Source organism: Protopterus annectens, chromosome 1.part2 (genome assembly GCF_019279795.1).
Source record: "Protopterus annectens isolate FY-2018-M chromosome 1.part2, PAN1.0, whole genome shotgun sequence".
Taxonomy (NCBI): domain Eukaryota; kingdom Metazoa; phylum Chordata; order Ceratodontiformes; family Protopteridae; genus Protopterus; species Protopterus annectens.
The window spans coordinates 863,993,253-864,018,867 of NC_056727.1; the positions used below are offsets into that span (position 1 = coordinate 863,993,253).

A 25,615-nucleotide genomic window follows, 5' to 3' on the forward strand; every position below is an offset into this window, starting at 1 on the left:
TTAACTTTGATCACAATGTCTCCACAGTGGCAAGAAGGGCATTCTATATTGCTCATCTCATAAGTAAGGGCATTGCCTCCAGAAAAAAAGAAGTTATTACCTCCCTGTACTCTTCCCTCATCAGGCCAATAATTGAGTATAATGCTCCTTTTGATATGGACCTTTCCAGGCACCTGCAGCAATTGGAGAGATCACAAAGGTTCCTCACAAGGAAAATTCAAGGTCTTCAGAATCTGTCCTATGAGGATCATCTAAACTCACTGTCACTTTATTCTGTCACATGGGACTACTCAGAGGCGATCACTGCCTTGCATATAAGGCAAGCTTTGACCCTGCTTTACTGGAAGTGCTGCATATCCACAAGTCAAATTGTACATGGGTAACTGGCTGTAATGGCCTTGACCTGGTATGTGACATTAATAGAACCTGCTGTAGGGACAGATTTCTCTCCTAAAGGTTACTACATCTTTGGAACAGACTCCCACTTCATGTCAAGCAGAGCACCTCATTGACCCTCTTCAAACGCAATCTGGACGATTGGATGGGTACGTGTAAATTCACCCCAGGGGTTCCACCTATGTCTATGTGTTGGACAGGGCTGATAGGTGCTGATCATGGAAATAAGGATAAAACTTGGCTAAGCTTGTAAGGGCCCCAGGGCCATTAGTCTAGTAACCTCCTATGACCCAATGCTTTAGTTAAAGACACTAATGAAGATGCTCATATTTATAATTTTAAATGTCATGCTTTGCACACACGTCGTGTCACTGTTTTCTAAATGCATCAAGTAGGCAGAGTGTGACACACAATTTTTCTATTAAACTCCCATTAGCTAGCTGATGAATTGGTAAGAGTTCATCCTAATTCACGAGTTTAAATGTTCTCAGCTCTAACTAAGTTTGACAGTTGTGATTTTAAAATGTATATGGGTTTAAATATTCTTTTCTAAGCTCTAAGTTTGTTAAGTGTGATTTTAAATGTATATATGTGATGCTGTATTATAGTGATCCAGTCTGAAGAAGGGTAAATTTTCCCCCAAAGTTTGCTTTTATTGCCTTGAAGTTTATATCTCAGCTCTAAATTGCTGGCCTTATTTTCTTGACTTTTAGTTAGTATGGCAGCATTTACAATCCTGAGTAGCTGCATTTTATGTTATGTTTTAAAATGCATACTGAGGCTGGCTGTCTATAAATATGATGTTCCGTCAGCCCTATCAGAAGACAGCCCGCTTTGTACCCATGTAAGCAGAGCTGGTTATTCCAGAACTGTTGCACATACACACTAGATCAGGTTTCTGTTGTGTCATCTGACAGAGCTACTGCTACTGGAATACAACACTGGAACTGCTCTCAAATGCAAAATAGCCATATATAAGTACAGCTAATCATATTCGCCTTTGGTGCAGAAGGCTGTGGGTTCTATTCACACACCAGGTAGTTTGATTACTGACATGCTGATGTAAAATATTCTGTGGTACCTATTGAAAAGATTAAGGAAAAGTTCCTTGATGCCCTGCACAAATGTCCTGTACTAGTATAAATACCACTTCAGGACTGCCCTGAAAAGAGGCTAGTTACCACAGTGAGACGAAACTAGTTAAAAAAAAACATAAAGAAAATATATTGCAGGAAAATGTTATTCTACCTAATCAAAAGCTGAAATTAGTAGTGCACTGGTGCTTGTCTTGGTGTGAAATATAATATGTTTATATCTAATATGTTTGTCTTCTAATTTCCATGTTAAGTTATATGTGATCAAGAACTCCTGTTTTCATTCTGTCTTACTGGTGTTTTTGTATCTCTGTATCAGTGAAAATTCAAAGTCTACCATACACACACACACACACACACACACACATATATATATATATATATATGGATCTAGGATGTTTGCTCGAGTGAGCAAACGACCAAAACCCAAACGGCCAGGCATACTTATGCGAAAGTTCTTTTCACCGAAGAAGCACTTTCGTGTAAGTATGCCTGTTGCCAAGGCTGTACTACGGTGCGGGTAAGGGAAATTTCCCTTTTCCCCACTGTAGTGCAGTCTCGGTGGGAGATTATTAAAGTAGGGGGGTGTGGGGGGGCACAGCCCCCCCACATGGGGGCTGCAGGGGGGCGAAGCCCCCCTTCTAAAATGTAAATGTAGCGTTTTATTTTTTTTTGTATAACGCTTTAACGAAAGCACTTTTTTCGATAAAAGCACTTTTGTTAAATTGTGTTCGGTTATTATGGATTCGGACGTGTGTGTGTGTGTGAGTGTGAGTGTGTGAGTGTGTGTGTGTGTGTGTGTGTGTGTGTGTGTGTGTGTGTGTGTGTGTGTGTGCGTATGTGTGGGCTAGAGTGTGTGCATAAGTGTGTGGGTGGATGTACGTGTGAGCGCACCCGCGTATGTGTACACACATATATATACACACACGTGTGTGGGTCAACGTGATGTGCCCATTTTTTAGGGGGGTGCGTGTGCACTCGTGTGTGGATGTACAAGTGTGTGTGCACTAGCGAGCATGCCTGCACACGCATGTGAGTTTACATGTGTCAGAGAGTGTATGTGTTTGCCTGAGTGAGAGAGAGTGTGTATGGGTGCATTCGTGCACATATATGGATGTTAGGGTGTTTGCAATGTTTGTTTCTGTATGAGTGGGTGAGTTTTTACATACACTATGGTTTTTTTAGATAATACAAGTGAACACTCATTCATTGATTTGTGGCAACTGAACATTTTTGTGGTGTTCTAACAACGATGATTTTTATTGTATAAATGATAAAATATTTCCTACAAGGAATTTTGCGGACAAATACATTTATTTAGTAGTTTATATCAAACTACATTGTTAGTATTTTATTTAAAATTGATTGGTCATTGACAGTTGGATAATCTATTGTTTTGCTTTATGTGAGGGATGTCTCCATTTAAAGTTCATTGAAAATAGGTTTAGTATTTTTCTAATTTTATTTTTATGATGGGAACGCAACAAAAAGATGGTTACGCTTAACAAAAGAAGAAACTACACATGAAACTGGGATAATAATATTCACAATATTCAAGTGAATCAATATTTTGTAAAAAAAACTTTTGTATTATTTAATGGAAGAATTAATTTATGACATCATATCCTGTATGCACTTTATATAAGACACAAGCATGAGGGGGCTTGTTGTCTTTTTCTGAAGAAGTTCACGAAAAATAAAAGTGGAAGAAAGCGCTAGTCATTATTGCCTCTATTGTGGACAACTCTACTTTTCACTGTTTTTTGGATTATATTATTTCTCTCTTACTACTTTTACTTTGTCTTTCTGCTTTCCTTGAAAGGTAAAAGTAATACATACCAACTTATTCTCTTTTGACGTGCAGAAATATGGTACACAGTACTTTTTTCGGCTCTCTGGCGATTCCTCTAACACAGAAAAACAAATCAAACTTCTGGATTAACAGTTTCATATTTACTGATGAGTAAATATCCAGCAAAATAATTTCTTGTGGTTTTGGCAGGGCAATTTTTCCAGTATATCTATTTCCACATCTATCTATATATCTATATATATATATATATATATATATATATATATATATATATATATATATATATATATATATATATATATATATATGCCTATATATAATATATATTTACCTATATATAATATACATCTACACATATATATATATATATATATATATATACAAATATATATATATATATATATATATATATTAAGGCTGTTAGCAAGTTATGTGAGGAGAAAAAAACTGTGACTTTATTTTGAGAAATAAAACCATTTATAAATTGCATATTATACTTCTGAACTACCCACTGTTATATTACTTGCAAAAAAAAAAGAAAAAATACTATAATGTCTGTTAGGATGATCACAAATAACATAGGAACTGTTAACCTTTTACCAACTTGCTTGAGATCTTTCCTTTGACTGCCAAATGCTAAAATAGAGACCATGAGTAGCATTCATAGCAGTTGCGCAGAACCTTGTGGAGAATGCAAGGGTAGTCTGAATCTTAAAATGCCACTGTTTAGCTCTGCAGTGAATTACAACTGAGTAGAATTGTTTTTTTACAATCCACATGCAAATGCAGCACACCATGGAAACAGCCTATGTAAATGATACCTCTGCATATCATAGATTACTTCGCTATTATAGATCATGATTAGTACTGCAAACCAAAGATGCCCATACTTTACAACTTCCATGAATGGTGAATGCAACTACTAGCCATGTTGCATCCATTCAGTTTAATAGGGAACACTGTTTTACTAATCATGATTAGCTGTACCTAGTACACAATTACAGTCTAATGAATAGTCATCTACCCTAACTTTGCAATAGACAATTCACAGTTTATCACCAGAGACAATTAATGGGATTTAAGGGCATGTTAATTATGCATGACAGTGAATTGTATTATAGTCGACTGCAAGTTTGCTACACTAAACAGAAAGCGATCACGAGCTCTGGCAGGAAGCTGTCTATGAATACCAACCAGGTCACTTATATTCTACAACAGTTTAATGCATGGCAGAACACTACTCTAATATATATATACATACACGCACACACACACACACACACACACACACACACACACATATATATATATATATATATATATATATATATATATATATATATGGGTCACCTTCATTTCACCTACAGTTCATTTGCCCAACAGAAATTTCAGGCAGCCCAATTGCCTGACAGTTCATTTGCTTAAAATCAATTCATAGTAAACACGCATACATATTGTCATATATGTTTTAGGAGCATTTAGGAGCTACTTCTGACAATTAGTAATATGGGGGCAGACCTGGGGTAAATTTTGTTTCCCATGCAGGGATGAACTTTGTTTTATTTGGATGGGGAGTCTATTCCAAAGCAGCTGTATCCTCTGTGAGATATACCTGCCATTCCAAACCATTCTGCTGATGTTGCAGAACAAGTTTACATCCCTAGACCAAGTTTTTCTGATGCCGTTTGACTTGCATACATGCAGTAAATCCAGTAGTATTGGGCCAGAGGATGCCTTGCATGCTAGACACAGATCACCTCTTAGCAGTCCATAGGATATCAAGTGTAGTGACAGGGCTTTGAGTCGATCCATGTAGGACATGTTGTTTAAACCTTGTATCCTTTTAGTAAGGTATCTCAATTTGTTCAAGTTGTTGCACGTGCCTGGACAATTATGTGTCAAAGTGGGCACTATATTCAATAATTGCATAAAGGGAGACAATGACATCCCTAGATCTAGACAAAATACCTTTGTTTATAAGCTGTGCAATATAGAAGGAATTTCTTCCAATAATGGACACATTTTGGTCAAGAGTTACTGCCACCTGTACACAGAGGCAGCTCCCAAATGGGTCACCTAAATGGGTGTATTGTTAAAGTCATAATTCCCAGGGATAGAAGACTTCCCAAAGGATACAATAATGCATTTTTGGCATATAGTTTCACTCCATGATTTTGGAACCTGTTATGTATTTGAGACCAGTCTTTCTACAGGACCAGATCTAGCACTATCAACCTAGGCAGTTGCCTAGGGCCCACTGCTGGCTGGGAATGGGGGTGGCCCAGACATAACATTAGTTAAAAAAAGAAGATTTTAACATTAAGTATCAAAAATAAAAACAATACTGTCACAATTTTTCCCTTGCTTTTGGCATCCAGCTGTTACATCCTGGTCTGTGTGTGCCACCTGGAGTTCATTTCTCATTGTCTGATGTTCTGAGCCAATGAAAAGAGCAGGCACACAGAACCCTGCAGCAATTTAAATGAGTGAGCCAAACGGGATGTGCATTTTTCCTTTCTCTATTTCGGCAGCAGCAGCAGCAATCATTTTCTGAATGGTAGAAGTTTTCCCAGCAGCTGAGGTGAAAGGAACAGCCCGGCTTCTGTGTGTGTGTGTGTGTGTGTGTGTGTGTGTGTGTGTGTGTGTGTGAGTGTGTGTGTGTTTCTGAATGGCAGCACATGGAAGTTTTCCCAGCAAGTGAATATGAATGGCAACACATGGAGTTTATCTGAACACAAGCAGGTGAGATGAAAGTTGTATGTATGTGTGTATGCAATGTCCCACTTGGTTGGTACTTTCTAGTTAAGTTACTTGCTCAGAATTATTGAGATTCAAACCCTGTACCTTTACTGCCAGAGGCAATATTCGTAGTCCTTCACACCAACTGCAGGTATCCATTAACTTATTATTTATTTATTTATTTATTTATGTAGTAAATCACTGAGATTTATAGTCAGTCATTAGAGATTTTTTGATTTAAAAAATAGATGATGATGCAAAAACTGTTGCTCTGTTAACATTTTAAGGGATCTAGAGAAGTCTGGTCATATCTGTTTACCGTACTGCAGAATATTTTTGATTTTGCCTCATACTTATTTATCTTAACCAATATTTTAATATTATGTCTAATTTGTTATAATTTATTAAAACTGCAGATGTTTTTCTTTGATTATGAAGACTGTAAAATTATTGTTCTTAAAATGTTTTGTAATAATTTGGAGCTTTTCTCTCTGGGCCTCCACTGAAAATGGTCTTCTGTACCCAATCGGACGTTCATGATAATCAAATGTCAATAAATAAATAAATAAATAATTATGCCTTTTCCTTGAGCAAGTCTCTTAACCAGACTGTTCTTTGGGGTAACTGGAAACTTGAGTTTGGTTCCTCAATGGTCTCCTGTTCTGCAAGGATAGTAACTGCTTTTGAACGACAATACTTCTGGTGTAAAGGAAGGAAACTGATTGTAGTAAAGGAAGGAAACTGATTGTAGTAAACAAGAGAATCATCTTATGAGCCATGTTCTTAGGATGTGATTCTTGGTTAACTAGTTCTGTTGAATGTTGACTGTGTGTTTATTACTTAGTTGAGAATAAACTGGACAGCATAAAGTCTATGAGTTTAGAGTTAATATTTCAACTATAAATATAGTCTTGCTGTTCCTTTATCTTGTTTTTGGAAGGCACACGTGTAAAATGCACAATGTTGGGGCTACAACAGTTTGTCTAGAACTTAGGGCAGATAAGTTGTTAACTAGATATGAAAATGAACTGGGTAAAGTTATTCCTGTAGAACACCCAGGGCCGGTGTTAGCATTTTGGGGGCCCAGCAAATTTCATGTTGGGGGCCCTCTGGACACTTCCAGTCTATGTATCATCATTTTGTGGCCATCCCCTTCTAAGGAAACTTTTAGCTCATTGTAGAAAACTTTCAGAGTATCACAAACAGACTAACTGTAGTCACAATGCACTTACAACAGGCCTGTGTACCAAAACAAGTTGGCCCATCCCACACTGGCATTTAGCTGCAATAATGTTAAGTTACAAAAATGTTATGTGGAGGGCTGGCCTCAGGTGAAATGCTGCCTTAGATGAAAAGTTCCTTGGCAGTCCCACTGCCAACTGCGCCACTGTCCCACACACACGTGCGCACGCGCGCACACACACACACACACACACACACACACACACACACACATACACACAGTCTCCCACTGCTCCCCAGTTTCCCCCCATCCTGGCCTTCTCATATCGTACAGATTACCTTTTTCTTACCATTTCTCACATTTTGTCTTGTTTTTCAGTTTTCATCATTAGCTGTGTTTTTCAACATACCCTGGGGTACATTTTAGATATTTTAGATATATTTGTTTTAAATAACTCTTTCATTTAGTGATGGCCTGAATAAAGATTAAAAATAAGAAATGAAATTTCTGTTTGACTTCACTTTTTCTTGCACCCCTTTCAACACAGCCTACTGAGCTAAGGCATCTCAGTAATAACAGTGGAGGAAATAACTGAACTAAGCTGGGGGTCAGGTATCTGAGATACATTTTAGAACATTTTTCTAACCTTTTGATCCAATGATGACCATTATAATAATTTATCACTAGCTACCCATCATATGTTGGTTTGACCAAAACTTAAAAAGGCTTCTTAACAATTTCATGCACAACTGTCAGAAACTGCTGCATGACTTCTACTCAACAAATTTGGGAGCTAGATGTGCGATGCCCCAAACAGTAAGCTGTTGCCTTGGTACAGGGCATCCATTTTTTGATTATTTTGTTGAAGTCTATATTCAGTCAAACAATGGAGTTTAACAGTTGCTTTTGCCTGGGGGTGCACTCCAATGCAGGGGCTTTGCATATGTTTGACATATAAACTAAACTTTGAGCTACTGCAGCTCCAGGAAATAGAATTGCCCTCACTCCCTTGCTACATCCAATGTGCTGGTTACCCAGTTCTGCATTATTATTCAGCTAGCTGTTAGATAAGTCTGCTAATCAAATGGTCCTTTTCTGCATTTTAAGAAGTAAATAACTTGTCTAACACATTCAACAATAAACAGCAGGGTATGACAAGTGGGACCCCAAATGAAGACAATGGAAAGAGTTAAGTCCTTAGTTGTAGTCCCCCTTAAGACATAGTCGAAGGTAAAGATTGGCTTTACTATGGAAATATGTTAAATAGTGATTTAAGAAAATATAGCAAACAAAGTACTTGGCTAAAGTGGAGAAAACATAAACTAAAAAAGAAAGAAAACACCACTGCAACACTGAACCTGTTTATTCTGAAGAAGTCTTGTGCATTCTGAGACAAACATCCTAAATAAAATAAACAGGTTCAGCATCACATTGATGTAACTAGACAGTTAGCAATACCACACATGATAAACAACTGAATATCTGTTCGTAAAGCAGGGATGTTAACAACTGTAAAGTGTATTAAACATGCATTTGTGTTATACTAATACTGCATGCTATAGCTTCACAGCATAATGGGGCATTAATCTACTATTAATTAAAATCTGAATTGTTGCTCTAAAGCAGCACATTGCAAGATCTATTTCTGCATTTCTTTATTCTGAATAGAACACAAATACAAACAGATATTTTTGTACAGCTTATGGCATTTTGCCTTGTAATGACGCATAGTTAAATTGCCCACAAACAGCAGGCACGTGATCTTCTGACCCAGTCCCCTAGCCCATCCAGCAAAAAAAAAAAAAAAAAAGCATTAAAATTTAAAGTTAAATGAAAAAATCAACATTCAGATTCCAAATCCAATATTACTATAATATTATTTAATAATAAATTAAAAAGGGGTGGATTACTAGCACCGCCAACACTGTACAAAAAAAAAAATTAGAGTAATTTTACTGCACTTTGTTAGAGAGAGAGCAGAGCAAAACAGGTACTGTTCTCTCATTGTGGCAGCCAAACATAAAACCCAGGAACTGTCTTCTCTTCCCTTCCCATTCACCCAGGCACCCAATCAGAAGCCTTTAGGGTGGTGCCTGAGCCTCATCCCTTATATAAAATGTAGGGATAAGCAGACCCATATATATATGGAATGTCAGTGGGGGTGTGGAGCAGTACAGCATTGTCATTTTAGAAATGATACACCTGAAAAATAAGAAAAATAAATACTAAAATATATATTTTTTAGAATTATTTTATGATATTTGTACCTTCTCTAAGCCAGCACCTAGGGTGGTTGCCCCTTTGCCCCACCTTTCTATGCTACTGCCTCAGCCTTCACTCTCTGCAAAGTGATTTCACCAGGGAGTACGTCTGGCTTACTCCTGAAAAGGGACACTGGAATACAGTGGGCTGCCCCAGGTTGTCATCAAATATGTTGCACATTTTTGTTTTGAATTCTAGCACTTTTCGTCTAGAATTTGTATTTTGCTATATGTTATTTGAATATGAATCCCAGCACATCTCTTGTAGTTTAAGGAGTTGCCAGATGCATTTTCATTAAATATTAGTTTCAAGGTAAGATACATTTACTGTTTGTCTTACTGTCTGTTTTCAATGTGAGAGTGTTTTGTTTTGATTAGAAATTGGCTGCCAGTGTTTTTTATGTAAAATCTAAATTAAAATTTTTAAATGAAACCCAAATGTCTGTAATAATTATAAAAGTAAAGAAAAAAATAATACGTACACAAACAGGCTTGAACAGTGTAGTAAATGGGGAGCAACAGATAAGCGATCGGGCATTGTTATCACTGGTGAGGGCCTAATTCATTACCCTGTATGGGGCCCCATTTCTCCACGACCCAGCTCTGTAAACTCTGGAGGGGTATGCTGCAAAAATATAGCATTATTAGTCATTCACTTAGGACAGACCTGTACTAGTGATGTCAGAGGGGATGACTATTCTTGATGACAGATAAGACATAGGGAGGTCAAAAATGAGATGTGCATGTCCTGCAAGCATTTAAGCCCCCACCATCCCAAAAATGTACGTTGCATGCAGTCATATTTCTGATTTTTGTATGACTTGTAGGTTGTTGACCAGCAGCTGCTGCAGTATTTATATTGTCTTTAACAGTTTTGATTTATTCATTGCACTACAGAATGAATTAATTCATCAATAGCCCTGGATTGTGTAATATAGTTTAAACATGTTGCATGTAGGTAGTCAAAACGTGCTGCATTTTAGTGAAAGTTTTGTAGTACCTTCTTTACAGCTTCCAAAAAATGCAAAGTGGTTGACATTTATGTCATATAGTCTGCATTATTTGGAGTGATGATCAGAATAGTCTAATTTTATCATCCATTATGTAGTCATTGTTGTAAATTACTACAATAGTCTTCTCTATACGAATGGATTGTAAAGTATTTCTGCATTTAGTCACAGTTGTTACTCTGGCAGTTAGCACAGAGGACTAAAGCTCTACTTTATTAATGAGCTTCTTCCTGTGGTAAGGATACAGTGTTTGAATCTTTCCACTTTCTTTTAGCTACTGCATGACACTGACCAATTCAATTAACCAGACAGTGCTCTGAAGCAAATGGGAATTTGGGTTAGGCTCCTTAATGGCCTCCAGAACTGCATGCCCAGTAACTATGAACCTGTTATTGTTGTTTGCCAGTCATTGCCTAATGCACAGCTGATGTACTTCAGGAAAGGTTATGACAATATCACCAGCATACCATTTTTTAATTCAACACAGGTAATTTATTCTTCCAAGGACAACAGGTACTCAATTTGTAGATGAAGTTCTGAAATACAAAGTTATTTGCAAGCAGCAACCTCTGCATTAATAATAGTTTTCTTTAATGCAGAATTATTCAGATAACTTTTACTTCTGCAGACATCGTGCATTAGCAAACATTAGCAGTTGGTTAACATTTTATGCTCTCATAAATGCTCTTCTATTTAAATTGTGGTACACTGGGCTGAATGTTATGGAATGATGCTAGTGAATTTTATACAATTTTGTGTAGTTCATCCAAAGCTAAAAATAAAGCACTGTAAATTATTTATTTATACAATAAGGGATGTATACAGTCTACAAAGTGGCTATAACTGCTAATGAAGGACAGAGGCACTCTCGTGGATGAAAGTACCACCAGTAGTATCATTTGGTCATTATTTAAGTCTTCAGTCTGGCTTTACAGAATATTGTGTGTGTGTGTGTGTGTGTGTGTGTGTGTGTGTGTGTGTGTGTGTGTGTGTGTGTGTGTGTGTGTGTGTGTGTGTGTGTGTGTGTGTGAATTAAGTTGGAATACTTTAGCCACTGTGTCTTTTTGTGAAATAAATTTGAAATATGTGACTTTGGTCATTATTATAATTATTTTTTTTGAAACAGACATCTGAGAAGGATGCATTCAACAATGTAGCTGCAATTGCTGGGTTTGGGGGGAGTCTTTGGATAAAAATAACACTGCTGATAAAGTTAAAAAGTCATTAGTCTGTCTTTTAAGGACTAGTGTGCATTTGTATAAAGCAAATTGGAATAATTTACTGTGGCCATTTTTATCACACTCAGACATGTGATAAAAAGTGATGATAATTGTTGAGTATGGATATTGGTAGATTATAATGCCAGCAGTTTGAGTGGCCTTTTATGGGTGGAATGTTCTGAAATGCGTACTTTTGTCATTGGTTCATACATTTTGTTTTACTGATTACTGGAAAAAATGTTCAAACCTGCAAATTTAAAACACATTATAACAAAAATTGCTGTATTAAAAAAGAAATATAATTTAAAAACATCAGAAAAATGTGGCCTGAAAACAGCCAGGATAACTTAATCCACCATGGTAGTTGTTTAAAGGGCAGTATTTTAGAGAAAGTTAAAACTAATTTGGGCATGTCCTTGAAAAATTGATTGCTTTATAAGGAGACAGTTTTCATATTGAAGTATGGTACATTACTCCCTAAGGGATTAAATCTTCTTCTTCTTCTTTCGGCTTTTCCCAGTTAGGGGTCACCACAGCAGAACTCCGGTCCGCTAATGATTGGCAGCAGATTTTTACAGTGTTGAGTTGCCAGCTCGACGCCCAACCTTCAACGAAGGCCACCCATTCACACATGTCTTTTGAATGCCACTCGACCGTGGGGAGGACATGCAGACTCCACACAGAAGGCATCCAGCCGAGAATCGAACGGGAGTACCTCTTGCTGTGAGGCGACAATGCTACTGCTGCACAACCACGGCTGTTTCCCTAAGGGATTAAATAGTAATCTTAATTGGAAATTGTTAATTTAGTTGAATAGAAATTATTGTTTAATTAAGTAACTGAATCTTTCTGCTTTATGTGTATATAAGTGTGTTTTAATGCAGTTGTATTTTAACTCTGCAAAAGGTGTATCTACCTAGAGTGTTGAGTGTTTTAATAAATTTCCTAGATTTTTTGAATTCGCTGGTATTGTTTTTTTTTATATATTGATTTTGGTCCTCATTGTTTGGTAACTTAATCCACCATCATCTGGATACATTTTCAGTGAATGTAGTTTTTAATGTATTTTCAATAAATGTGAGTTTCACGGGAAGAGAAGTTTACTGTAGCTCATGCTACGTCTGTTTTCAACATGAACCTTTTTGTTTAGTAAATGGTATACAAATCTCTGTAATCATTGTAAAAGTAAATAAGAAACTAGTAAGCACACTGACAAGTTGGAACAGAGTTTATGGTAACTGGGGATAGAAATCCAAATAATGGGATACTGGAATGGCTGGAGGGGGGGTGGCCTTGTCCATTATCCTGCCTAGGGCCCCATTTGGCTATGATTTGGCTGTGTCTTCCTGTAGGATGGCTAAGTCATTTGGGCTTAAAGTGACTGCTGCTAGCTTGAAATCATCTGCAAACTAAGTCAACCATAGCCCTATGGTATTGGCTTTTACCAACGTAGGCAGCGTGTACTGTTTTCCCTTCATACATTGCTTTGATAACCATTTCAGAAAAATCCAGCAGGCTGAGTAAGCATCACCTGCCATTGATGATGCCAAACTAAGATGCTTGGAGGCTTCCTATGTCCTGATTGATTACTTGCATGATAAGTCTTTCCATAGCTTTACATATGATGGTGGTTAGACTTAGGGGGTTGTAACTGCCTCTATAAATATATATATGTGTGTGTATATTTGTGTTTTTATATGTGTATGTATGTATGCATTTATGTATGTATGTATGCACGTAAACATGCCCGCGCACACACACACACACACACACACACACACACACACCATAGGTCTCAGCTTCTTAGTACACATAATCGTGACAAAGCGACAAAAATAGGGGCAAATGTTAAATATTGCTGTTATAAATTCAGAAGATTACTAGAGTAAACTTTCTTGTTTTACCATACATTTTCTGAAGGATATGAAGTCTGAAACCCAAATGTCTGTCATTGTTTAGTGAATTCAGTCCTGACTGATTTGCCACAAAAATCCAGAAAAGCACATATTTTTCAATGAACAGACTAAAAATATGAGGCAAAAATCTCAACATTCTGCGAAAATCTGAACAGTTGAGAACTATGACTGAGACACATATTTGTATTATCCCAGGCTTTTTGATCATCAGTTCTCATGTCAGTGATCCACTGAAACAGATGTATCAAAGCATGACATAGAAAAGGGAGAATTGGACTTGCTCCTCCCACAAAACCTATGTTAAAGCCCAGTTCAGAGATTTGGTGATGAAGATAATCGGCTGGTTACAGTCACTGTACAGTGTGTTGATTTCCAATTGTGCAAATTTAATGATTGAACATAAACACACACACACACACACACACACACACACACACACACACACACACACACACACACACACACACACACGTACATATATGTATAAATACAGAGAGAAAGTTCACCCTCCCACACACAAACTCACGCACAGTGGGTCTGACACATAGTGCATAAAATATCTTGCTCTGTAAGTTTATTGAATGGGTTTCGTAAAGAGTGGCAGACCTGCAGATTATGAACTAGCTTACCTAATTCTACAGTACAGACTATTTCATGCTTTACACGAACTAGATCATAATATATTTAGTTTATTAAAATTTTGTAGGTTAGAGTAATGTTCCTCACTGACTTCAATGGACAATTTTATTTACAAAAAATTCAGATGAATAGAACTTTAGCATGCCTACATTTTTTGAAAGGAGTAGCTTATAAATGCTTTTTTCTTGTTGATATCAGTCGCTTTTTATTATTTTTACTAATATCAGTTCATGCGTTGACATGTTTTACTACTGCAATGAAGTTCATGGTAGGAATTGTGAGTTTTATGTTTTAGTTATATTTTTAGTTAGCTTATTTTAGTTACATTAAACATTAGTATTAAGTCTATTACCCTCCATTTTCTCCTTTTACAGTACTGTTTGCCATTCCAAAATGAATAAATGTTATCAACCAGTGGTGGTGTTGAGGGATAATGCCCTAACTACAACCCAGGCAATCCTGGTTCGATTACTGGCTTGGGTGCTTAATGTCTCTAGTAGGACAGGATGGTTTTGTACATCCTGGGAGAATTACAGAATAGAACAGGACATGCACAGTCCTTCAGAGGAGGCTCAGTAACAGTGGATATCTGGAGAGGTGCTTATAACTCATGAACCCACTGCCTGGTAACAACCCTCATTAGTGAGTGCCCACGAATGCTCACTGACAAGAGAAGCTCTTTGCATCCCCAAAGTGATGCAGGTACCTCATCCCCTCATCCAGAGATGAGTTAGGACATTACAGAAATGCTCTCATTGCCTGGATCCTGGTGAGCATGTACACATCCCAATGTGTGCCTAATGGCTCCTGTAGACAACTCATACTCTAGTGTATCTTACAAAGAAGCTTGATTGTCAGCAGGAAGAAGAGAAAAAAAGCACCTAGAAAAAAATGAACACATTTGGGTTTAGTGTGTTATTTTAGGTGGGATAGAGTTTTTTGTGTGTCTATGTTCTGCATGCGCAGTATGAAAATATTTTCTTTCATTTTTGTGAGTAAGTGTAAATATGTCTAGTTTTAGGGGGATTATTAGCAGCATTGATGATATACTAAAATGTAGACAAATTGTTGATGGTATGTGATGATGTGAGGTATTGCCAGCTATGCCAGGAGAAGTATAGCAGTGGATGTATAACATATTTATCTGTGTTATTTTAATATTTCCTGTGATTGAAACTGTGGTGTTTATTGTAAATAGATATTTAGTATTTTCATGTTCTTTTATTATTGATTATTAAATATATTTAAATCTTTCATTGCGCCTGGTCTTTTAGAGAATGTTTTAACCTTTAAGAGTACTTATATTTATTTATTGACAATGCTGCCACTCCTGAAAGCATTACTGCAGTGGTCAAACACTACCATTTGTATTAATATTAATTTCACTAAGTATAATTAGTTACCCTTGTAAGAGCCTTAGAGCAGCTGACTTTGGAGTGTCCTGGTGGCAGTATCTACCTAGTAGTCTGGGCAGAGGGGTATAGCTAGTAAATTTGTGCCAACCTTTCCCACAGTTTTGTGTGTGTGTGTGTGTGTGTGTGTGTGTGTGTGTGTGTGTGTGTGTGTGTGTGTGTGTGTGTGTGTGTGTGTGTAAATCTCAAATAGTGTGTGTGACAGCTACTTGGAGCAGGGACACAGAACACTGGTTTCACAGACAGGGTGGTGGAGGACTTGACCTGTGACACTTGGACTCTGTAGCTGTGCTAGTGGGGAGTCTTGTTGCGGGCCTGTAGAGAAAGGGACACCCAGATCCCAGACTGAGTGTGTTCCTTGTGTACTCTTAAGGGAAATTGTGCATGGTGCAGACAGCTGCATCTGGAAATACTGTGTGTACTGTATGTTCCTATCTTTGACTGTGGTGGTGGTGCTGCGGTAGCGTTGTCGCCTCACAGTAAGACATTGTCCTGTTCGATTCTCAGCTAGAGCGTCTTCTGTGTGGATTCATGCGTGAATGGGTGTACCTTCATTGAAGGATGTGCATCAGGGCTGGCAACTCGGCACGTAAAAATCTACTGCCAATCATTAGCAGATCGGAGTTCCACTGTGGTGACCCCTAATGGGGAAAAGCCGAAAGACACAACAACAACAACCTATCTTTGTTCCAAATTAACTTCCCTCACCAGTGCCAGTGGTGAGGATTCAGGCTCCTTGATTACTGGCCCAAAGACGTGTGTCACATGGTATACCAGGAGTATGACTCTTTTGTAACTTGAACACATATATATTTGTTTAGTTACTGAGACTTGGTTTCAATGTAAAAATAGCACTGTCTCCATACACAGGTCCTGGATCTACTATGTATTCAGGCCTAACAGAAACTGTGGTGGTGTTTCCATATTTCTCTAGGATCACTTCGCCTCTAGACAGACTCCCAGAGACTCAAAAAATAAAGTCCTTGGACTCCAACTTGCCCTAAAGAAGACATATTTATCAACTTATAGCCTGCTGCAGGACATCCCCCATGCCCTCTAATGACCATTTAAGATCTATAAGTGTACTTGAGAAACTACCCATCACTGAAATGTCTTTATAAAGAGAGATTTCATCTAAGCATAAATAAACTGGACCACCTATGCAACCAAAATTGAGTATGTCCAGAGGGTCTTAGCTCTAACAAATAAAAATTCTTCAGAACAGTTAAAGTAACTAGAGGGCACAATATTAATGACTTGGTCCAAAGTAATACAGCTACTAAATGCTACCACTCCTCTTCTTTCTACATTCTTTGGTAAGTCTAACCGTAAGCTTATAACCTTTTTTTTCAAATTTTTTTAAAAACTTTAGAAGTCTGTAATTCTGAATTCATGGATTTCAAATTGGTAACCCTATTCAAACTGTATAATGAGCTATCCACATTCACTTGTAACATCACCAGGCCTTTCACCACCACTGCTGCTATTTATCTGAAAGAGTTTTATTCTCACATAGGTAAGTGTCTTGACCTGGACATCCCTATTAGAGCAAATGTAATGGAAAGTATAAGAATAAGCCATTTCGGTGGTCCACTGGCTTACATAAACTATGTAATGATAAAGAAAAAATCTTAAATCATACATCTCTAAAAATCCTATTATTAAAGGGCTGCATCATCTATAGTAGTAGGGAACTAAAGGCTACTATTAGGGTTAGCAAAGCATATCATGAACTTAAATTAGCTTATGAAACCAAGGATAATTACAAGTCCTTCTTTAGTTTTATTAGCAGATTAACAAATAATATCCAGCAGTATTTTGAACTTAACCAAAATAGCACCACCAACTCAGACCCAGTAGACATAGCAAATACACTAGAAGAAATGTTTAACGCAAACATTATCCCTGATACAATTATCTTAATTTCACAAATTCCCAAATCCCTTATACCTCTTTATATCACAAAGTAATACATACTGAAGGTATTGTATGAAACTGAAAATACTGCTTCTGTGGGGCCTGATAATTTCTTGAATGCCCCAAACATGCCCCCTGTGGAACCCCTCCTTAAATTGTTTATCTTCAGGATTTGTCCCTGAAGTATGCTGAGCCGCAGAGGTAATGCCCCTATACAACTGTGGCCCTAACACTGACACAGAAAAATATAGACCCACTAGCCTGACGTCTGATTTACAAAGACATGGAACACATTACATTTGGCCTTGTCAACTATGCTATCAAAAACCTTATCAAGTTAGCCCCACATCAGTTTGGCTTTGCCAAATGAAGTGCATGCCTACTTAGTTTAGTTGAAGTCTTTGAGAAGGTCAGACAGGATACTGACAGTGGACATTCTCTTTATACAGCTTACTTAAATCAGGCCAAACATGTGACACTATACTCCATGTTGGCATTGTAAACAAACTATGTGTGTTAAAATAGGTCCATACATAATTATAGTGATGGGTGCCTCCCTAGAAAGTGTGAAGGCAACTAGTGATTTGTCCCTGGACTCAGTATTAGGAGTCCTCCTTTTTGGCATCTACTGCTTTGATCTCCAGACCAGGATTTGGGACCTTTTGTTTAACTCATTTTGTAGCCAACCTGCAAATTAGATGTTGTTGTCAAGTCTACCTCTAATACACATTTGTGACAACAGGAACTAACCCAGATAAACAAGCAGTGCACAGAAAAAGGGCTACAATTAAGTGTGAGAGAGTGCTGTATTGTGACATTTGTAGGCGACTCTGTCTCTCAATGTACACTATAGCTGATACCCCACTCCAAAATATTGATGTTGGCAGGGATTGTGGGACCTGGACTGATAACGTCCTCTCTTTTGACCATCATGTAGCAACAGTAGTCAGAAAATTCTATTTAGCACAGCAAATATTTAAAGGCATATCATCTATGTCAAAAGAAGTTATCATCTCTCATGTAGCCATAATTAGACCAGTTATTGATTACAATGTTCTCTTCTGGTGCACCTTTTTAGACATATTCTGTAACTGTAAAGATGCTAAAGGTTCCTTACCAAGAAGACAGTTGGCTTAAAGTCCCTGAGCTGCCAGGAAAGGCATGATATCTTGGTTTCTTGCATACTTCTGTGTTGTCATCTATGACTTGCATTCCTAACCATTTGGTACCCTATTCTCCTTGAGCTTGATAAGTTCAGTAGTCACATCGCTTCACTAATACAATAACTTAGGGCTCAAATCTCACCAGCACATAAATAAAATGCAGTGAAGAAACAGATTTATTACCTATAGCCTAGTCCAGCTCTGGAACAAACTTATTCTGCAAGTTAGAGTGACACCTAAGCATCCTTTGGATGAAGCCTGGGTAATTGGATGGGTATCCATAAATTTATTCAGAGACTGACCTGAATGACACTCCTTGAGAAGGAGGGCATGCGGGCAAGTGTTGGCAAGGTGTAGGTGTTCTTGTGACTTAGTTGCTTTGTATTTTTTATGACTCTATTATCTATGCAGTATACTTGTTAGATGATTTTATTACACCCTTCATTTGAATCTACTATTAGGATACATATGTATATGTTACATTACATATGCATATACAAATATACACACCATTGGCACATGCTGATGCACTTCAAGTTGTAATTTTTTATGTTATTATGTAAAAAATTACTAAAGTTGGGATCATGCACATCATATGAGTGTGTGTGTGTGTGTGTGTGTGTGTGTGTGTGTGTGTGTGTGTGTGTGTGTGTGTGTGTGTGTGTGCATAAAACCTTTCAAATTCCCACAAACATGTCTGACAATAAAACAGTATGAAAAACATACAAAATAAAATATTTAACTTTGTAATTATATGTAATATGACTCATTATAAAGTTAAACATTTTATTTTTACATTTTGTCATACTATTTTATCACTGGACCACATTTATTGTGTGGGTCTTTTGCTGTAAAACCAATTAGAGTGCAGTTAGATTTGCTTTCAAGATTTAAATTATTTCTCAGTTGGCAACAGAAGCATAAGGCTTAAAGTCCATTGTTTCATTTCCAAATGCTGCCTGAAATGAGTAAAACATTTTTTCTGCATTTTCTGTCAGAAGAAGTCCTTTTATCTTCATTATGTAGCTTTCTTACGATCATGTGGCTTTCCTTAAAAGGTTGAATAGTATTTCAGAGAATGTCAGATGCTGAGTGTACTCTTAATCTTCCTACACAGACCTGCATTTATGGCTATATTAAACAAGCTGCCTCCTATAATTCAGTAAGTCTTCATTTAAAGATGGAATGCCTCAACAGACCATTTGCTATGCATATATTTGAACCTAGCGAGCATTTCTCTTTTCCAATATCATGCATTTATCCAATGAAACTGACTGCTATTATAAATTTTAATCTTGCTTCATAATACATACAAAATGACAGCTTGCAGAATGAGGTATTTAATATACAGTGTACAGTACCTTAACTCTGTAGTACTGATGAGAATGCATAAAACTTTATTAAACATCTGATAGACTGAAGCTTTTTTTCAGACACAATGCTTATTTAATGCCTAAACTCACTCTTTGCTAAAGTATGCAATCAGCCATTTAGTAGAGCAATTGTGACACCTATAAGTATCCATTTTTGAAAACATGGTTTACACTTACTCTCTTCAGGAAGGTCATATTCCTCTGCATCTCGCTCCATTTGCTGACACCATCCTTCCATTCTTTCCACTTCTGATTGTAGCATTTTTATAAACCATTCGCCATCTCGAATGCAAGGTGATGCCCTTCCAGAATTGGGCAAGCTGCGGGAAATGGGCTCTGTCCAAGAGTCCTGTTGTGGTATTTCTACCGCATCGTAATGCAAGGGATAGTCTTGGTATGCCCAATCACCTTGGGTATGAACTGTCCTATAGACTGTGTACTGGCTGGATGTCCCAGGTTCAGAGGAATGCCGCTGAAATGGTCGTCCAAACTGCAAGGCCTTGTCTTCAGTAGCTACAGAGAGGCTGTGGAAGCCTTCTAGTTCCAGATCCGCCTGAACACTAGCAGTTACACTATTTGATCGTCTAAATCGTGCTCGCCTTTATGGAAAAGAAAAGGAAAGAAAAAATGTATTAAGAATTATCTTGTGATACTAGATCAGTATAATTAAAACACAATATGATGAGGTAACAGAAATAAAAATAACCAAAATTGCTTACATTTCTGTCCTGCTCCTCATAAACAGACCATTTTAAATTACATGGACAGTGGTCATGTAGCTTACATGATACATTGCAATAAACAAACAGATTTCAACTACATACTGAATATTGTAAACTGATTCAGTAGTCGTATGCCAACTGAACCCACTAAAGAAGTCATTTCTGTGAGTGAGGTAATCAGAAGGATCTTGTGAAGAAAACAAAGGAACTTCCTAAAAGATCCTAGATTGAAAGCATGGACTAATTCATTGAAAGTAAGGATCTACTGCAAAAAAAGATGTTACTATATGACTAGTTTCTGTCTTTTAGCTACACCAACTCTACATTTATTACACAAATGGCGTCATCTTTTTATGATCGTAATCTTGCTATAGCAAATAAAATGCATATTTCAATCTTCAAAAGCTTTTACTCCATTAACACTTAAACTAGAAATACTAAGTCATTTATTCAAGTGATTTCACTTTGAGGAAAGTTATAATCATTATTGTTCTTACAATTAGCTTGAAATCAGCATGCCTTCTAAACAGAAAAGCTCATCCAAACCCTTCAGTGATGTGGATTATTTACATATTTTTGTTTTAGTGAAATGATCAAGATGAAGCCTCCTTCTCACATTTTAAAGCAGTCTTTGTTGTTCCTGTTTCTGGAACCTTTTTGATTCATTCTCAACTTGAACCAGACACTGAAGACAGTCATGTGAACTCCCCCTCACCAACATACCAATTACCCTATATCTCTTATTTTTATACTTTGCTTCAGTTTTAGCTAAACTTGAATGTGTTTTCTTTCTTGGTGCTTTATTTGTATCTGACTGAAAAATTCTGTATTCCTAGACTATTACTGATCACTAAATAACTTATGCATACCTCTCAACTGTACAGAGTTTTGCAGAATGTACAGATTTTATACTCATATCTTTGGTCCATTTTTCACAAATTTGTGGTCTTCTGGCAAATTAGTGGCAAATCATTAAAGATTGAAGTTAGAAAATAATGGCAGGCATTTGAGTTTCAGACTTCATACCCTTCAGAAAATTCATGCTAACATAAAACCTGTTATTCTATCAACTTTTTAAGTTTGTAAGAGCAATATTAAAAATCATCTTTATTTTTGTGCCTTTGTCCCACTTTTATTTGGGTCTATATTATAACAACAAAAGTTCAAAATTGCGAACATTGTAAATATTGAAAATGCTGGACCTGAAGCTTGCTATTGTGGGGGGCTATGCCCCCCCCCCGCTAAATATATATATCAACTCCAATATCGCACTACAGTGAGGAAAGGGCAAATATTCCGATCTTCACTGTACTGCGATCTCACAAAAGGCACTTTGAGGTCCGGCATTTTTGATATTTACAGCGTTCACAATTTTGAACTTTTGTTGTTATAATATAGACCCTTTTATTTAAGGCTTTGTCTAGAGTTCTTGCTCTAAGAGGTTGAGAGGTCTGAACCTATGCCCTGCCTGTCAAGAAATGGCTTGGGATTATTGCTACTATTTTGTCCTTGGTGAAAGAAGGAGTAAAATGTAACTAGCACTAGTAGTAATCAACTAGTAACCAGCAGGCAGATCACTAGTGTTTCTCCCTCTTTCTAGTTAGACATTGCTCAACTCTTTTCTTACTTATTGCAGCATTTACTGGAGTGCATCTCTCCTGTGACTGCGTGTGCAACTGAGCAATGATGTTAAATGGAAAGTTTGCTAGATCAAGCCTTAGTGAAATGTATTGACATTTAGGAGACTATTATTTAGAAACCATTGCCTAGCAATTCCTCTGGTGGGTGCACTACCATGCTGTTCATTCTTACTGTTGAGTGACTTCCGTACTTTTAGAAGCAATAACTTTGTGTGTCCTGTACCCAATGCATTATATTCTACTCGACTGTATTATTTATGGACCATTACCTAGAAACTGGTTTGATAAGTACACTACTGCCCTATTTAGTGTTACTTGTCTAGTATTTGCTCTGCTTTTACATGCTAAGGCTATTTGGACCAGAGCCAATGACTGTTCTGTGGTTTGTGCATGCATCATGAGTTGTGGAAAGATCTGTGACTCCATACATTAGCTGTGTAAATTAACAGTTCTGTCCTAAGGATTGGTGATTGTAAAGTGGAAAATAAACCTGGCTACATATTACCTAGCATTTGTGACCCTAAAATGTATCTCTATGATATTAACAGTTTAGTGTTAGTGTTTAGTGTTCATTCAGTATTGCAAAATGAACTTACAATATTCAGTGTCAAGCAGCAAGTGTTTTGCAGTATGTGTCTGTGTGTGTGTGTGTGTGTGTGTGTGTGTGTGTGTGTGTGTGTGTGTGTGTGTGTGTGTGTGTGTGTGTGTGTGTTTGTGACTTGTATACTACATTGAACAAGTGATTGTATAGTACTAGGAGTTGTAACTATACAAATAAGTTGTGTAAAATTATCAACACTTAGTATAATATGGTCTAATTTCATCTTGTCACTAAACACTGCTAACTTAACATGACCTAATCTAAGAGTTTCACTCTAAGAACTTTACCCATAACCCATTAGTGTCTTCTACAATGGAGGCCCTCTGACGGCATGGCTCAAAAGTCTGCTCTCTGTCTATGAACAGTCTGATCGCATTGTTGTCCTAAGATAGTATAACAACTGCCTTAGGCTTACTGACTATGCACTGCTTCTACTAGTTGATAGTACAACCTGCAAGAGATGTGAATATTTAAAAAAACAAGGAGACAAACCTTTCACACCACCCCTTTATAGGTAGGCATTATACATCCACAACAGCACATCAGTTACAACACACCACAAGTCCCATAAAGTATTCTGAGACAGTATGAAAAAGCACACCAAAGTCTAATAAAATCGACCTTATGAGATGCCAGGTTGGAGCAGAAAAGGCAACACCTACATTTTTTCCACTCCTCCTACTGCAAATCCGCATACCTTACCCAACAGAAAATAGGTAAGCAGGTATAAACCCATAGGGCCCACTAGGTCTACTTTACACAGGGAAATGTTTTAGTCATAGTTGACTCTACAGTTAGGTAAATAGACTCTGCACACACCAAACTGGACAAGAACTGGATGACTGTAAGCCTGTTGTCCAGAGCCAGGAATCATGACATCACAAGGGCTCTAATGTCCCTTAAACCAGACAAATATTGTGACCCATATGGGAGTGAATGACCTATGGCACTCCACTCAGCAAAACATGCAGCTAGACATAAAAAATACTAGAATGTGTTAATGACAAAAAAGACACCATCCTTGAGTAGTAGCTTGTCTTCAGCCCGAATGATACCAAGGTACTGAGACACAATAATTGGCTTTAACAATTGGCAAATAAGTCACTGTCATTCTAAGGGGATCCAGTATGTGTTGGCCTGGGATATTATGCTAGATAAGACTTCTTGTTTTGACACAGATGGCTTATGTCTCTCATACCAGGCCTCACATACTTACTAAAGCTTTTGCTGACCCCATTGTTGCTTTTTAGGCACAGTCTGCCAGTGGACATTTCAGCATAGCAAACTAATACTCAGGTGTGGTCAACATGAAGGAAGCACTATTCAATGGCAGGAGTCTAAAGAGGACGCTTTCAGAACTTGAGGTCCTCCTGCAACTAAAACACATTCATATTTATGTATTTACTGAGACACTGTTTCAATACAACAGGGGCACTCCCTCTATAGCTGCATTAAGCACTGATCATGGCTTTAGGCCCTTGGTTAAGTCTGCCAGAGTATCTGTATTTGGCAGAAACACCATCTCCTCATATAAAACTACCAATGACCTAAACATGCAGCTCTCAGATATCCAAATCACCTTTAATAAATCTAATAATTCATTGCTAGCTAGAGATCCCCATCAATGCCCCTCCAAGGAAATTACCTTGACAGCATTGTGGGGTTACATAGCAAACCAAACATTTTTTTGCTACAAGACTTTAATTACCCAAACATTGAGCGGTATGCTTACACATCTAAAAGTAGATATGTTCAGCATTTTCTATACTTTGTTAATATCAATGCACTGCAGTAAAGCTACTGTCTAGACATTCTAGTATTCTTTACCTAGTCCTTACTTAACCTAGCTCATACCTGTACTCCATTCCACAACATACCTGTACTCCATTCCACATCTTTCATCTCTGCTAAATCTGACCACATATTAGTCATCTTCTACAGCAGGCATGTTGCTACCACCCCACCATCAAATGAGACTGCCTTTAGGGACTTCACCTGGGCAAACTTGCTTCAGTTTGTAGAAAAGCAAGGAAAAGTCCCCAATGATCACCTGCAAATGGACCCAACTGAGAGGGCTGCTGCATTCACTTCTGACTTTTACCAGCATCTAAACAGCTGCACAGAAAAATCAGTAGCTGCCCACTCTAAATGTAGAGGTAAATTGAGGAATAAAACCTCTCTGATGGAACCCCTGTATTAATAAATTGTGTAACAAAAGAAGGAAAATAAGAAAACGTTGCAAGAAATCCCCATCATCTACCTCAAGATTGCACTGAAACACGTCCGCAAGGAACTTAAGAGCACTACTAGAAAATTTAAAGCTTCAAGTTATTCTAGAAACCAAGGTATACTATGCAAGGATTTTCAGATATATGTCAGGAAATTAAAGAATAATGCTAAACAAGTCACTGAAGTCATCCAAATCATAATACCAAACCTTCTGAACTCAAGGATATAGCCACTATCTTGGCAGACAAATCCACTGCTAACTTTAAACCACTATCCCTGAAAATTTA

At 37.4% G+C, this 25,615-nt stretch overlaps 1 protein-coding gene across 1 annotated transcript in view; it reads right to left on the reverse strand.

Moving 5' to 3' along the window:
• DLGAP3 (DLG associated protein 3) overlaps positions 1 to 25,615 on the reverse strand; it is a 2,055,905-nt gene that overhangs the window by 418,555 nt on the left and 1,611,735 nt on the right. The window contains exon 7 of the mRNA XM_044059263.1: positions 20,314 to 20,735. Within this exon, the coding sequence (XP_043915198.1) occupies positions 20,314 to 20,735 (422 nt within the window). The remainder of the gene's footprint in view (positions 1 to 20,313; positions 20,736 to 25,615) is intronic.